At 38.0% G+C, this 17,653-nt stretch overlaps 1 protein-coding gene across 2 annotated transcripts; it reads left to right on the forward strand.

Moving 5' to 3' along the window:
* Positions 1-47: 47 nt before the first annotated feature.
* LOC135689465 (metabotropic glutamate receptor 3) lies at positions 48-17,637 on the forward strand. Of its 2 annotated transcripts, none has more exons than XM_065206698.2 (4): positions 48-187; positions 5,707-5,783; positions 10,099-10,195; positions 13,566-17,637. In XM_065206698.2, the coding sequence occupies exons 3-4, from the start codon at positions 10,099-10,101 to the stop codon at positions 16,112-16,114; spliced, it is 2,646 nt and encodes an 881-aa protein (XP_065062770.2). In that variant the 5' UTR covers positions 48-187; positions 5,707-5,783; the 3' UTR covers positions 16,115-17,637. The 2 variants fall into 2 exon arrangements, with proteins under 2 accessions (XP_065062770.2, XP_065062769.2); XM_065206697.2 differs by lacking the exon at positions 48-187 and adding an exon at positions 618-3,673.
* The last annotated feature ends 16 nt before the right edge of the window (positions 17,638-17,653 follow it).

Here is a 17,653-nt window from a genome sequence, read left to right on the forward strand (position 1 = left end):
ACCTTGCAACTGATGACACAATGGTCTAACTAAGCTCTAGCTATCGAAATGAAGCAATCTCAGTGCTAGACATGGCAACCGAAATGAAGTATTCTCACGAGACTCAAATACAACGTTGAATTGGACGTAGAGAACCATTTGAAAAAGGAAGAACTACTTAATTCAATGCTTGTTCGTAGAAGAAGAGGTGAGCTTTTTGACAGATCTTTTGACACTTCATTGCTAGTTGCTACAATTCTAAATCAAGGCAGATCATCGAAGCTACTGTCTGTACCCCCATCTCTAATATACCATCTTTGAGACAAAAACGTTTTGTCGAACTAGCGTGTCCGAATAGAATATTCAAATTAAATTCGTGCCATACACGTCAAGGAGATTTTGACTTAGTTAATGAATCATAGTTTTCCTAGGGAAAAGGAATGCACTCCTGCCAACATGACATCCAGCAAAACTTGTTCCTTATTCGGATTCCAAGTCTGCCTTCATTATCAGATGTTAAAATCAATATGGTTTGTTGGCTGTCATCTTCAGTGGCAACTTTGACATGTGACAGGCATAGTTCTAGAATTCGTTTTTTGGTACTTCATGTAAGGATACCTAAAATTTTCACTTATCAGGAGTCAGGTTATATATTATACCCATATGATGTTCTAAGCGCTGAAGTCTCTAAGGTCTCTGAGCTGATTGGGACTGAATTGTTTCATTTTGGAAAGGCAATAATTTTTCTTGATTAATTTCTTAGCTTGACAAATTCTTTGCGTCTGTGGCTAATTCAACCATGAGTAGCAGGTATCAACTTCAAAATATGAATAAACATTCGGTATCACAAAGTAATGGCATTCAAGCATTTGTACGTAATTAATCGATGCAGCATAAATACGGGGGTATGACTCAATAACAGGGGCGGATCTTGAGCAAATTTGAAGGAGGACTGTTGGTAGTGGGGGCGCTGAAAAATTTGCAAAAATTAGTTACGAGAGTACGCTGTATACAAGAATTTCAGATACCTTTTCAGAATAAACAACATAACTTTGAGGCAATCCTTGAAGCAAATTAACCTATCGGTCAAAGAACCTTTTTCATCTGATTCTCATTCTTCTAAAGAGGCGCACAATTTCTAAAAAAGTGGCGCCAGACTTGCTTCAACTCGTTGAGGGAGGGGCAACTGCCCCTAGTTGCCCCCTTAAATCCACCACTGTTTAATATAAGCTTTGGTTCTCAGTTTCAACCCAACCTTTACTGTTAACATTCCTGAGATGGATTTTGAACAGCCAATACTAATGCATATAATTGCTTGAGACAAAAAGAACCAAAAAAATTACAACCACTGCAGCATTTATCGTATTGCCCTTATTTTGTAGACATGATCTTCTGAAAAGCTAAATACATCCTTCATATCTTGCTGAAAGGTTACCTTCGACGTAATGATTTGACCATTTTAGTGGTTTCTGTTTCTCAGAATTCTGTTACTGCCGTCTAAGGTGATATGAACTCAAATTACCTTTGATGCAACTCGTAGGGAAAGGAAGGCAACATGTCGTTTACTGTGCCTTTGTAGGTCGTGGGAAAATGATGACCCTCATTTAACGATGTAACACTTTGTTTGTCCGGGCCTACGTGTAGTCAAATATGAACTCAGTGACGCGAATACCATCAAGATGAATGGAAGTTATTTTCCAGTTTGGTAGCTTAATACAACAGTCTAGGGAAGGGGCGCTACAGGACCACTCCTGCTGGGTGCAAAGAGAGGGTTTAAAGAGGGGGGGGGTTCGTTTCTACTCTTGAGTTTACAACTTTGCTACACGAGATTGCCTATCGCTAGAGCGTTCACAAGAAGATGCATGTACAGGGGGTGTTCTTTTTTTAATATTTTTAAGAAAACGATCTAATTAAAGATATCCAAAATGGTATTAATATAATTTAACAAGAATTTTGGTTAAAATTTATAAAGTTTGCCATTTTATCCATGTTTTATGGGCTTGCTTAGTGCGAACATAATAATACTGAAACAAATCAAGTGAATCAAGAACATTTTCTCATTAAAAATAATTGAAAGGAGTCAAGTTGGAATGAATGCAGTTGCTTGCATCATCATATTGTTAAAGGCAGTTGACATGCATAAGTAAAGCAAATTCAAAAATAACTGATAATATCAAATTGATCAGAGCACGGGCACAAGAAAGGAACTGGACACTAATCACGTGAAACCTCTGCGTGCTGCACTAGGATTTCGCTGATTTCCAGAAAGGCGGAAACTGTTTGCATGTTTTTCTTTGTGTGCAAATTGATTGGTCAACCGCTCGTGATCGAGTGGCTGTAAGCCACTTTTACCTGTGTCGAATGCCTTTAATCGAAAACCGTTGAGCTATTTTTGAACCACGTGGTCTAAGTTAAAACGTATTCCAGGAGACGAAAAGGAGATGTGAATAAAAGGTTTTTCCTTTTCAATACGGATATTTATTGTTTTCATATTTTATACGAAGTTTCTTCAGACCTTACTTCCTTTCTTAACTTGCCTAGTTTATTAAGACATTGATATTACATAGCATTTTAAGATTCATGACATACAAACATACAAACATATAACAGTCACAAGCTTCTACATTACTCCCAATACGTTCTAAGCAAGTTTTACTTTTGCAAATTTTGTTTTGATTCGGTAAAAATGCATTTTATGGTAGTAAGTAATAACAAATGATGCAGGAAAGTTACTTTCTTCATCTTTTTATCTTTTATATCTTAAAAGTAAAGACTGAACTTTGAAAATGGGCGTTTCCATCAGTTTCCAGTGCCCTGAAGGGTGTGACACAAAGTCCATTTATTATCCAACACCCTCCTAATTCTTGCCGCTTAAATCCGTCTCTGGTTTGAATCAAAGGTTAATCCCAACCAGTCGAAACTCAAGCCAATTGTTTCCGCGTTTATTCTATATTATAAGCTAGGCTTCAATCCCTTAAAGTTGGGACAGTAAACATTCAATCCGGTTGTCTCTGGATAATCCACAAAGATGGCATTCAAAATTTTAACACTAATTTCTACAAAATGCAAAATTAAGAAATGAGTTGTTATTCTTAAAAAACTGTCTTAATTTCACTTTTATATTTAATGATATGGCGAGAGCGTAACTTAGCTCGTGTTCTCCAAACGTGAAGTTTCTTTTCCAAAATTTTCTTTCATGTAGCTTTTCTGTAATTTTTCCGAAATTTTGTGTAACTTTTACTTGCTCACGACCAGGCCCGTAGACAGCTAAACTGGATCGGGAGGGGGGGCACGGATAGAAACATAGCTTTTTCTATACCTGCCTTATGAAATACTGTCAGATCAAGCTGCGCTTATAAGATCTTCAAACACAATTTTCGCAAATTATTGGGGGACATTTCCCCCCTGCCCCCCAGAGTCTATGGGCCTGCCCACGCCGAAAATAATTGTCGTGGATTTGTACGTGAATCTTAAATATTTTCTTCTGAGAGGAAGTCTTTTGCCCTTTTAATTGAACTTCCTTTTTTTCCAAAGAAGATTTGTTTAGAGGTATGAAAAAGACTTGTTATGATTGCAGAACAAAGAGACCATTGTCATTACGCCAATCACAACAAGTTTTTGCAAATTTGCTGAAAACGTTGGAAGAAGCGTTGTTGAAATCTTCATTAATTTTAAACAAGCAATAAGTAAATGAGTAAGTGTTTTTCGAATAGTTTATTGAGTTGCATTTCAAGTCGCCTTTTTTGCATTTTACTAGGATTTAGAATACGACCTTTCATAAGTGCAGCAAATAAGCTACTTTTCATCAACATTTTATAGCTAACTGATGATTTCAGCATTTCGTACCTTAAAGAAATTCTAAAATTTCAAACCAATATCGTGTCCCTTTTTATTTCAGACATTTTCTATTTTCTCGCAAGAGAAAAGAGGTTGAGTCTTTGAAGAAGTCTTGCAATGCTACTGTACCATTGCGCTGCCTGTGAACTTTTTTGTTGAATATAGATTTCTTTGAAATGTTCTTCCTTTTGATTTCCCTGGGAAAATATCCTACAGCAGATGTTGCAATGCAATGCACCTATGCATAATCATTAGGAGTTTGTCACTAACGGTAGAAAAAAAGTGAGCTCGGTTTTGCTGAAGAGACAGTGGTAAGGTAAAATTATTAGGCAAAGCTAGGGCTGGTGCTTTCTCGGAAGAGTATAACGCGCTTATTCGAATAAACGCATGCATTCTGATAAGCGTACGCGTTCGAATAAGCGTGCCCGTTCGAATAAACTCACTTGTTCGAATAAACTCATACGTTCGAATAAGCGCGCTATTTCAAATAAACGCACTCGTTCGAATAAACGCACACATTTGAATTTTAAATTTTACATTTTTTTACATTACATTTTTCATCATTTAGGCACGGTAGCCCCGTCAGTCCAAGAGAACTGCTTTTCAGGGGGCTGTGACAAAAACATTAATAAGTAAGAAGATAGATACTACGAAATAGAATGGTCCTTCATAGTTAGTTTTTTATTCTTCTCTTAAAGGTGGCAAGGGAAGGTGCCTCTTTGGCATTAGGTTTAAGTTGGTTCCAAAGCTTAGGTCCACGAAAAGAAATAGCTCGAATAAACGCATACGTTCGAATAAACGCACACGTTTGAACAAACACATATGTTCGAATATGCGCACTTGTTCGAATAAACGCACACGTTCGAATATGCGCACTTGTTCGAATAAACGCACACGTTCGAATAAGCGCACTTGTTCGAATAAACGCACACGTTCGAATAAGCGCACTTGTTCTAAAAAACGCACACGTTCGAATAAGCGCACTTGTTCGAATAAACGCACACGTTCGAATAAGCGCACTTGTTCGAAAAAACGCACACGTTCGAATAAGCGCACTTGTTCGAAAAAACGCACACGTTCGAATAAGCGCACTTGTTCGAATAAACGCACACGTTCGAATAAGCGCACTTGTTCGAAAAAACGCACACGTTCGAATAAGCGCACTTGTTCGAATAAACGCACACGTTCGAATAAGCGCACTTGTTCGAATAAGCGCACCCTTGCTAATTAGCATACTCGTCAGAATATGTGAATTCAAGGTGCAATGGTTGTCAAAATAAGGTGCTTTAATGTGTGATATTTTTCTTTGTCATATCTTCATCAACTATGCTTATAATATTTCGTTCAAAAGTTAACCAAAATTTTTCTCCTGCCAAAAGTTCGTTCACAATTACCCTACCTTAAATGTTTTGCAGCCTTTACTTCTTATTTTTCTTGATTTGAATTTCTTCTGGAATGCATGAAGCACTGCCGCAGTTAATTAATTATGTGCTGTTTTGATAAGAATTCATTAAGTTTTCTATTTGAACATACGCAGGCGTTGAAATTTCCCTAAGCATCCCCCGTCAATTAACCAGTTGATACTTTAAACATCATGTAGCTGGTATATGGCGGTGAAATTATCTATATTTACCGACTTCTTTCAAAGAAGTTCAAGACATTGGACAATGCACAAGATTCGTTTGCAAACGCCATGACTGTTGCTTTGTCAATATTGGCAGAGAAACTAATTTTGTGGACAGTGCTAGTTCATCGCTAGGGTCAGTTTATAAGCATGATTAAACCAGTATGGAGCAGGGTGTTATGTTTGTTGCTAGAATAACATGTTAACGATTTGAAGAAATACAAAGAAGAATTGATTTATGGGATCAAGTTTCAGTATTCTTACAGATCCGAAGAGAACATCAGTGGGTTGAGGCAATCCAAGTTAGAGCACTCTGCATTCGAAGTTGCTGACATATTAAAAGGTAAGTAATCATAATTTGGAATTGCAGTTTAATTCTGTATGTCAAATACAAGATTCTTATTATATTATCTTGATATTACTACCGATCCGCAGCAAAATATCAATTTCTTTAGCTTTTAGTTAGTATCAGACGTTTGATACATTGAGTACTTTAACAAAAGAGTACTTAAAGTTTTGCGTTTAACATTTCCGCTATTTCGCACAATTTTGAAATTGTGTTCGCGAAGGCTTGTTCAATAGTTTACATTACAAATTAACGGCGCAACTTTTCGCGATTACGTTGAAATACCCCTGCAACAGATAGTCATTTCAAAAGAAGGAAAGATTTAGAAATCGGCCAATTTTAATACTGAGACCTTTCTGCTGTAACTTCACAAATTCTGAATGCTTGAAAAACAAACCTATTAATCATACATATAAGGTACTTCTTGACATGCAGAGAAAAGAAGATGATAATTTTCTTCACCGATGATTTTCTACTAACTGCTTTTTAGCTTGTGTCAATCCATATCATTTCGTTCATATCTCGCTCATTAAGTCATCAAAAATTTATTTTGGCATTCAGATTGTATGGGCTGTATGACTGTATTTCCGCGATGAGTAAAATATTTTTCCACGTGAATGACTTATGTCTCACAAACCAAGCGCAAGAATTCACTTGAATTCGTAAAAAATCGTAAACTTTAGTTCAGGGTGACCAGCTTCTAAGCAACGGATGCTTAAGGGAAAGCTGGGTTCTTTCTTTCTACATAGAGACAGTGTGACATTATTAACCTCGTATCAAAGTTATGTTGCGCTTGTGCCAAAGTTTATGCTATGCTCCAAGCATAAGACTAAAAGATAGAGTGCTCTTCGTTGTTTTCCGCTGGAAATCTTTACAGATAGCACTGAAGTGGCTTTATCAGGTGTTTTTGAATGCTTACATACAGTGGTGAAACGGGGCCCATATCTGCGGACTGCAAGAAGGTCTCAGGAAGCAGGAAAGGGGAGCAAAGTAATATGTTTCGTTAAAGAAGCTTTTGAAAACAATGTGAATTTCTTATGATCAAGTCTTAGGATCAAGAATATTAAAATATATTGAGGACACTTGAGGAGTGTATGTCCATTGCTGTACAGGGGGCCATGAACCCAGGCCACACGTTTATGGTAGCTAAAAGAAAATTAAAAAAATAGCAAAGAACAGGGGCTCCACAGACCCTAAAACCACCGCTGTCTTCGTTATCGAGCTAAGGGCCGCTAAACTGTGTTACGTCTCTGCTTACATATCATTTTTAAGGTCTTGAGAGACCCGTTTCTTGTATGGATAACGAAACTTTTAAAGGAATCATGAGAAAATCGCTTAAATTCAAAGACTAAACACACTTTTGCAAACATAGATACAGGGCATACCAACATTCTTTAGACAAAATTTCAACTGCAAAAGGGAACTCATTCATATCTGCCCTATTTCAGTATTAAGCTGATATTTTTTAAAAAGGAGAGCATGAACGATACATATCTACAAAAACAACAGGAAAGGCATTCTGTTGAATAGGGAAATATGGCTTCAATACGATTAGCTATATAATTTTTAAGTTTGACGTCCTAAAAATCTATTTTTAAATTTTAGGATTTTTACCACATAACCTAAAGGAACACTTAGAAATACTTCTATAGAAGCAAAATCATTTGAATGTGTCATAAAAAAGTGAGATATGACCAATGAAAGATTTGGAATATTCTAACGGATCACTGTTATCTAACCCTGGGCTCCATTTAGGCTCTTTTCATAAAGTTATGAACAGAAACTAGATTACCGAGGTTTGATGGGGAAAAAATCCTCTCCTTGTGTGGCCATATATTTGCCAATGCGTAACACATTTAACTGATTTTGCTAATTTCAAGTACACCATGATGCCTTTTCAGGTTATAGGATTCAAATTAAATAATTCTAAAAATAGACTTTTGTGAGGTCATTATTTGAGAACTTAATCGTTTTTCCCTCTGTGATTCTAATCGCTATATTTGAAATTAATTATAAATCACATTTTCTTTTATTTTTTATTTTGGTTTTTGCCATTCTCTCGAACTTCTGTGCAAAACCACTCCTATCAGGGCCTACGCTATGATTTTGAGATTTTTTGTTTAATCAAGCAGCTCTTGATAAGTCTTACTGATGATTTCAAATTATTTGCTGTATGGCTGCAGCAAAATCTAATTCAGTTTCGTTTACTAACATTCTTACTGAAATCAGATGCTTCTACTTTAGTACTACTGATCTACTCTGAGTTCACCCTGTTCAAAGCTGGTACTTTGAGCTTCCCCTGGACATATACTCCTGACCTTTCTCCTTAATCTCCTGAACATAAACCCCCATATATCATTTGAGCTTCTTTTAGCAAAAAGGAGGTTGAGAAGTTATCAAATTAACTCCAGTAAACTTTATGAATTATTTGTTATCAAGATTCGGCTTCAGGACAATTTCCCATTTTTGAATAATGCCTTTCGCGACTGATACAAATTAACAAAAATCGAATATGTTCTCCTTTTTTAAACACCTCTTTTCTAATCTTCTTATCTATTTCATCACTTGCAGACTTGACTTGTTCCTGGCATATGTCACAGAATAAGATTTCCTACTAGCCCTTTAAGTTTCCCCAGGATTCCACTCATAGCCTTTTCTAAGGGAAATGAGCTGCGGGGACAAACCTTTGTTTATATAAAGAGAAGGACAATAGCCTATTATTTGAAACAATTGAAAGTCACTGGGGCTGCAGGGGCGATTGCCCCCTAGTTAGTATGTTCAGAAAGGCCAATTCCTTGAAAAAAGAAATGCCTTAAAAGTTCTAAATCTTAAAATCTTGTTTTCTGTATGTCTTTGGATCAGCTCATTTTCTCTACATCAAACGGTTCTCCAACCTTCTGTAGATTTTCATTCGGTAGGTAGGCATTGAAAGCGTAGTCTTTATTCCTCCGCCTATGTTGATCCCGAGCACTTTTTTATTGCATAGCCACAAATCTTCAAGCAAATTATTTTGCAGACGCATAATTTAAATCAAACGAACTAAATATATATATGATTTAATCAAACAAGGGTTGATATTTCAAAATTGATTGTTTTATGAGTTAAGCTCGCCGATTGAAAGAAAGACGCGATATTTTGATGCCATGGTTTGCCTTTTCGGGCAGCGGAAGAACTTGATACAGTTATTGATGTCAAAAAAGTGGATAAGCAAAACTAATTCATGGTTGAAAGGGGAGATTAAGAATCCCTTTTTCTTGAGAAGCAGAGCTTAGAAAACAAGGTGTGGTGATGACATTTACAAAAAACAAATAACAAGAAACGGAAACAAAGAACAAGGGTCAAAAATTGTTGTCAGAAGAGAGAAAAGAAATTAACAAGGATGACTGTTCTTGATTTTTTCGAAAATCTTAGGCTTGATTGTTTTAAATTTGTTCTTAAATTAATAGGATATAAGCAGTGCGATTACTAGCTTCTTCGCTATAAAGAGGTGTTCAGGCCTCATCTGCCAAGTGCGTGAGAAAGCCCTCATTTGCCGACAAGTTTGAAAGTTCACCAAAGAACACCCACGCATTGCTAAAATCATCGTTTTTGAGGTAAAACGTTGTTCAAAATTACATCTTATAGTAGCTCGGCCTCAGATTCTTCTCAACTTTTGACAAATTTTGAAGCTCGTGTTCTATGAAATTTTTCATATGAAAAAAAGAGTGTATAATGTTAAGGATAATGTTAATAAACTTACATGAGCAGAAAGCTGTCATACTTGTGTTTGGAGTTATCTACTACTTATGACAGCCCAATGAGGTGAATTGAACAGCCCAATACAAGCTTTCTGATTGAGAACAAAGGCAGTGCTAGGGACATTGAGATATGGCTAGGCACCAAGGACTGTGGAGCATATAAAGGATCGAGGAGGCTAGAACGATTTTTGAGGGAGGGGGGGCTAGACATGCTAAAGAACAAAGAGCGTGGTCAGGTCCATCGCTATAGGGGGCGCGTGGGGCGTGACACGCCCCTTGCAAAACAATATCATTGCAAAAACAAAGAGGTTGAGGTTCTTAGTCAGCAAATTTCCAAACTTGTCGGCAAGTACAGAAAGGCTTACCCCGTTGTCGGCAAATGAGACTTAACGAGATATGGCCAATGAAAGATTTGGAATTTTCTAATGGATCACTGTTTCGTTTCTTGCCTAGAACTTCACAGAGCATGAAAATCATACATGTCATTCTACACAGTTATTAGTTGATTTAAGTTCTAACTTCCTTCTAGAAAACAGCAGAAAACTCAGAGAGTTCTAATTTTTCTTCCATTATAGATGGGCCAAGAAGAGGAAACAAGAATTTCAAGGTCTGCACTGGCATGTCTCCTTATTCTTGGATTTATACATCAAACACAGGGAAAAATCTTCCATGGTATGTTTCTCTGGAATATTTCAATGTAATTTTTTCCAAATTACGAGACTGAATGAGAACATGTTGCGAAAATGTACAAATTAAAGTCTGCTAACAAAATATCTATTTCCCGCGCATAATGAAATTTTGCTATATTTGTTTTTTAAAGATACTGTGAATGTTCTCTATCTGCAAGTACAGGGGGTCAGCCCACAATCACAAGACAAACTCTTGTTCTCCTCCACCCCTACAAGCATGTTTCCAGCTGCTTGTAAAATAGCCGCTTTATCAGAACATTTAAAGCACTTTATGTAGTTCCTTCTTCTTGATAAAATATCACCTATAGATTAAAACTCATCTAAAACCTTCCTTTGCCAGCTATTCCGATTATCATTTAGTTATTACTATTGAATTATTTCCACTTTTCCATTTTGATATTTAGTTATGTATTGGACTAGTTGCCTATTTAAGCAAAATTTCCTAACCTCCTTTTATTTGGCCTCTGCCCCTTTTCCTTTGGTAGGGCTTTGCTATTACCCTGGGCCCCAGAGCCATATAAATTCGAGAGCGGAAACAGAAGATAGGAGTGATAAAGCGGAAGACACTACGCCGCTTTTCCGCTTGATTTTCTATTTACGCGCTCGAAAAAATATGGTGTAATATGGTGTAAGAGGAATAACTGGTGACTTGGTTTACATCATATTTGCAAAATAGGAAGCAGTTTTGTACTGTGAACGGGCAAAAGTCATCGGCTGAAACGGTAACCTTTTGCATTCCTCAAGGCTCCTGTCTAGGTCCACTCCTGTTCATAATCTACCTGAACGATTTCAAAACATGTCTATAACTATCGAAAGCCAGCATGTGCGCAGATAATACACATATGACAATAACATCTAACGATGTTGAAAATATACTTGAGAATGCTCAAAGTGATTCTCAGTATTTCAGAATGGATAAACGCGTTAAGCAGACAAAGTCACTTGAGATCATCCTAGATGAAGGTTTGAACTAGAATCAACACTTCAAAGTTGTTAAAGGTAAGGTTCGTGGAGGGTTTTCTTCTCTCAAAAAACTGAAAAACCTTCTCGCACAAAACAACTAGATATCAGACCTTTATAGAAAGTCACTTGCGCTCTGCCAGTGTCATTTGGAGAAGTATTCCTAGTTCTGAAATAAAGATCCTGCAAAATCTACGGACCGAGCCCAAACTATCATTAAGAAAGTTAGACTTGCGGATAACTGGTCACATAATTGGTTTGATGTAGAACAGCTAGTTAAATTCGATCAATTAGCCATGACCTTCAAGATTATGAACAGGACGTGCCCAGAAAGCCTTTGGGATAAATTTCCCCTGATATTCATGCACTCAAACTATAGAACAAGAAACTGTTGCAAAGACATCAAAATTTCAAGATGTAGCCTTGAATATGTGGAAAAGGCTTCTACTTTTCAGCTCTTATTGCGTGGAACAGCATCGCTACCTCAAATAGGGAACTGCCAACCCTCTTGCAGTTCAAAAGAATATCAAAATCATACTTCAAGAGCTGAAATTAAATAAAAACACGACTTCCTGGAAGAGCAGCAAATAGGCCCTAATGATTCATTGCCTTTAGGTTGTAAGATTTATTGCCTTTAGGTCATTTTAATTAGATCTCGTGTCGATATGCCATAGAGATTTTTGTGTAAAATTAATTTAATATGAAATATAAAATATGAAATATCATAATAGATAGGATATTTTGTGGGTACAAGACCCAGGGTACATCTATATAGACTAGCAAATATCTCCCTAAGATTCCAAGCTTAACAAATTTGATTGCTGAAACAGGAAATACTTCCTAGAAAAAAGTCACATACTTGTTTCTTTAGGCTGCGTTCACACTGCAGCGAAAAAGAGAAGCGAAGCGAACAGGAGCGAACAGAAGCTAACGGAACAACATGCTGCGAGCGTAAAATCGCGAATCAAACAGTTTTGCAGGGTGAAGTTTGATGGCGCAGTGGCTGATTTGAAACGAAAAGAATGATTTTATCTGAAAGATGATTTCTTAAATATTCTCTTATTTTTAAAAACGAAGACGATTCTGGGTTCACGAAATAAAAAGCGGAACGAACTGATTTTTATTAAAAGTAGATATTTGCTCTTATCTGGGGGATATTTTTATTTGGTGCCGCAGTTGAGGAATGACAAGGCTATTTCAGATTCAGAGTGCACTCATCTATGTTTGACTCGTTATTTCAGTGTCGTTGGAAATAAATTTATATTGGTGGGGGGATGTCTATTGTTTTGCTTCCCATATAAAGTACAGTTGGCAATTATTGGGGGCCACCCTTTTCCCCAAATATGACGCCATGTACTTTAATACTGGTCTGGTTGAAGACCAGTATCGTCAGACTATTCCCAGTAACTAATCGGTTGTATGGCAACGATATAATCAACGCCCATTGTTGTTATTCCTTTCCGTTCGCAGCGATCAAATACATGAGAAGTAATCTTGTCGCTTCTTGTCTTTATCGCTCTGTCTTGATGTAAACAGGCGTATTGTTTTCAGTACAAGCTATCTGAACGCTAATTCGCTCATTCGCTTCGCTTCGCCATTTCGCTCTCAGTGTGTACGCAGCCTGGAAAACAGTGACATCGGATTCTAGTGGTGGCAAAAACGGTGTCTCCAATTTTAATTTAAAGTGCCTGTGACATGATTTTTTTTATTCTCTTAATTGAAGCGTTGCACTGCTCTTATAGTAGATCTGAACTTTTTTTTAAATAAAAGCGTTTTGGTATTGAAATTAAGCAAAATAGTGCGGCCTAGCCAAGTCGCTTTATCATCATTCGCCGTTCTCTTGTGACATCATGGGAGGAACTCGTTATTGTAATAATGCAAGCAGTACCTTCAAAAATCTCATCCTCACTGCCACTACTTTCTCTGGAAATATCGCTCCTCTTGGACCTGCTAGATTTCCCTCATTGACTACGATACAAAAACTCGAAGGAGGAGGCGATCGGGTCCCTCCCGTGACGTCACTGCCTACGCATTCTGAAAACCAAGATGGCGAATTTTGGCGTAGAAGATCGCCAATAACTCCTTCATTTCTCACGAAACGTGAAAACTAACCTCAGAAATGAAAATACCAGGCCTTTTTACATAAGATTAGATATATAAACCCAAAAGTACGAAAATCATGTCACAGGCACTTTAATGTCAATTTCCTGTTAACGTTTCTGACTGTAAAAAAATGTCATGCCGAGTGAAACGTGTATGATTAACAAAAGTTGTTTAGCATTAAGTTGTTGCCCCCCCCTCCCCCAAATTAGCATGCTCGTTCTGTCTGTGGTTTGCGTTGGAGACGACATTGTAATTTACACTAGGCCTTCATGTATTTTCCTTGCTTCTAGGGAACAAGACCATCAAAATTGGAGGCTTTTTTGAACTTGAGAACAAATTGACGGGCAAAGTAAACCCACAGATTGGAATTCATATTGTCGAAGCATTCTTGTTTGCAATTGATCAAGTGAACAAAAACAGCTCGTTCCTGTATGGTTTTAAATTCTCCACTGAGATAGAGAAAGACGGCATTATTCGCCCTGCGAAAGATATCTTATATAACTTAATTTACAAGTTCTTTGCAGGCAGAAACATGAAGCAATCAGCCCTCGCTCCATACAAACCCTACGATGCATATGAGGTGTCAGTTGTGGCAAATGCACTGTCTTATCCAGTTGTCAGTTACAGCGCTCCGTTCATTATAAATGCCAAGAGCAACCAGTACTTTTTCCGCACCGTTCCTGAAGATTCTTTTCGAGCAATGGCAATGATTGACCTGTTACTCAAGATTGGTTGGAACTACATCGCAGTAATCAGTTCGAATGACCGTGATGGTGATGACGTCGCGCGGAAGTTCTTAAATAAGGCGGCAGACATGAAAATATGCTATTCACATTACGTTTCATTGCCGGAAAACGCGGCAGCCGCGGATTTTGAGCAAGCAGTGCTGGAGGTGAGTGCTTTCCAGGAAAGTAAAGGTCTTATTTTATTCACGACTGTGGATGATTCCATTGGTTTGTTACGCGCTATGCGGAAACATAATTTAACACGTAAATTTCAGATCATCGCCGCTTCCGGATTTACGAATTACATGGAAATCACAGAAGGCAATGAAGACATTCTGGAAGGATCAATCAGTATTGAATATGCAACAAAGGAGCTACAGGGATTCAGGGACCATTTTCTGGCTCTTAAAATGGACTCAAGGAGTTACACTAAATTTACGGAATTTTGGGAATGGACGTTTAACTGTAAGATCTCGGGAGCGGTAAATGGAAGCACAAAGGCGTGCACAAAGAAAGAAAATCTGCGAGAGGGGACTGGTTACTATCCGAACACGCCTATCCATACTGTTGTAAATGCAGTATTTTCATTGGCTCACGTGTTTCGGCAGATAATTGAGCAACGGTGCACAACAAAAGAAAGTTGCGACAGGTGGGAACCGTCGGATATATATCTCTATTCGAAGCAATTTGGTGCCGTTTTGAAAAATAATTCATTTGCTGACGGGACCCTCATATACACGGATTCAGTCACCAAGATAGACCACAACATTGTTCAGTATGAGTTTCTAAACTTTGTAAGAAATGATACACATTACATTAACAAGAAGGTTGGTAATTGGTCATTTCGACGAGAAGGACTAGCAAAGACTGGTAAATTTTACTTAGAACAATCTTATAATGGAACCATTATGATAGAAGCGACTGAAGTTCGATGGCAAGATAATAGTCCTGTGATGACGTCATCCTGCCGTTTACCTTGCCCGGTTGGATGGATTGCGGAACAGAAGCGCGATTATCGTCTCGCAAAATGCTGCTGGAGCTGCATAGAATGCAAGAAGAACGATATCACCCGGAATAATTTGTGCATTGATTGTGGGAAAGACAAAAAGCCTGACACGGGGAAGCGGAGTTGCGTTCTACTACCAATTAAGTATTTTGGCAGCGAAGCGTCAGAATTCATGGCTTTGAAAGTATACATGGGCTTTTCAAGCTTCGGGATTATTTGCACCCTGTTTGTGGCAGCAATGTTTGTGAAGAACAACAACAACCGCATAGTAAGAGCGTCCGGACGAGAGCTCTGTTACTTCATGTTAGCAGGAATTTGTCTTATGTTCACAATCCCGTTCACTTTCGCTTTCAAGCCATCGGCAGCAGTGTGTTCAGTGCAAGTGGTTCTGCCGGGCATTGCATTATGCGTGTGCTACTCGCCTTTATTCCTAAAAACAAATCGGATTTATCGCATTTTCTGCAACGCGAAAACATCAATATCGCGGCCGCCATTGATAAGCCCGCAGTCACAGTTGTTGTTGCTGCTCTTTATTATTTCTGTCCAGATTCTGCTAGGCGTTATCTGGATCGTTAGCAACAGCCCTGACGCCCAACCATCGTATGAGCCTGGAGAGTATGTGATGTTTCACTGCGGTGATGAAGGCACAAAAATGATTCTCAATTTGCTTTTCAGCGTTATCTTCATGATTTGCTGCACTTGGTATGCGTTTAAAACGCGCAACTTCCCGAAGAATTACAATGAATCAAAATTCATTGGCTTCACAATGTACATCACTTGCATATGTTGGGCCGTGTTCATGCCGATGTATTTCATATCAAAAGAAGACCACCAATATACAAGAGCCCATTTGCTGTGTGCAATTATGATCTGCATAGGTTTTCTAACGCTGTTTGGCCTTTTCGGTCAAAAAATAAAACTGCTTATGTTTCCATCGTTGGTTGACGAGAATGCCCCGCCGGTGCCAACGCAGGCATCCCACGCGGCTGCTGATCCAAATAAATACCAAGTTCAAATTCATAAAATCGACGCCCTGTCGATGTGCAAGGAGCCGCCTTTTATCCATTCGAACTCGGTGGTTGTCAATAAGCATGCGGGAAAAGCATAGGGAAACAATCTCGCTTTAGATATATTCCAGTAAGAAAGAAATGCGACAGGAAACCTTTGTAGTGTAAAGATGTGCAGATCCTGTCTGAAAATCTCACACATCAATATCTCGAGTGGGAAATGTGAAAAACAGTGACAAAAACGGACAGCTAAAAGTCTGTCGTTTTAGTTAAGAAAGAAGGGAATCTTTCATATCTTTAATTCTCCCTATATTCCGCAAATGCAAGTCCGCTTGATGTTTGTAAGAACAGGCAAATAACCTGTTAGGACAGGGGCTTTATTTCTTTCTATGGCTTTAGCAGTTCCAACGATCAGCTCAAAGACGTCACTAGCTATATAGCTCAGGGGGGGGGGGGGGGGGGGTGATCCGATCCTATTTGCAGACAAGGTTGGTGAACCATCTTTTTTGCCGATAAATCTAAAAAATCTGCCGACAAAGCACCCATAACTGGTGAAAAAACTTCTCATTTTTACAAGGAAATAATTTTCCAAGGGGTTGTCACACTTCCTCCTGCAGCGACGGCCATGAAATCTTTGCTCAATAAACCAATGAATCATTTATTTCTCACCCAAAGCTGAACACGTCCCAAGACACACGACCTTTGATCTCCCGCCGTCTTCTTTTTAGTACCACCGAACTGAAGCTCCAATGTTTGGGATTCTATCTATATGTTTGGGATATATATCACCGTCATTGCTATTAACACTTTGAGTATTCAACTTTAGCAAAAAATTCCTATGGAAATAACTTATACACCAGGAGTCGAAATCTTATATTGCGAAAAATCAATCATTGACAACATAGATATTAATTGAGAACAATTATTTCTCCATTATAAATGTCTCTTATAACTATTCTTGAGAACAATTCGCTCTTTCTACATCCCAAAATTTGGCGATCCCAGTCCCGCCATCCGTTTAGACTAAGGCATATACTAAGACTAAATATTTATTAAAAATATAAGAACGCTATCCAACTTTTGTATTAAAATTATTAGATGATAGCGATTAAAGTTGCTTTGGCACGCCATCTTTCCGATTATGTTTGTTGTATAATCGATATGTAATATTGGAAGTTAAAAATATACTGACACAACAATATCCTGTAATTTTGAATCAGTTTGATCCAGAAAGTTAAAAAAATATCTTAAGTTTTTGGTTATGTTGTCTCTATGTCTTGAGTTGCCTTAAATTAACACCAACACAGATGAATTGCAACTTCCACGATCTAAGGTTTATCCAACATTCACCCAACTGTTGCACGGGTATTTGGAAGGACGGCTTCACAATCCGACAGTGTTGGCAGAAAGTTGAAAATGATTAACAAAAAAATGACAAATATTTGTTGGATACCTGGAGATTATTTTCTCGAATGCAATGAGTTCAAGGCGTCTGCAAAGCACCCAAGGGAATTGCTGAGCTGCGCATGGAATTGTGGGAAGCTGCGCATGGGAATCGTGAACGCAATACATCAAAGAATGACTTATACACATTTTTGCATTGCTTTTTGCAGACCCCCTAGCTGTACAAGCATTGGACG

Source organism: Rhopilema esculentum, chromosome 5, assembly GCF_057945365.1.
Source record: "Rhopilema esculentum isolate cy_ngs chromosome 5, ASM5794536v1, whole genome shotgun sequence".
In the NCBI taxonomy this organism is placed as follows: Eukaryota; Metazoa; Cnidaria; class Scyphozoa; order Rhizostomeae; family Rhizostomatidae; genus Rhopilema; species Rhopilema esculentum.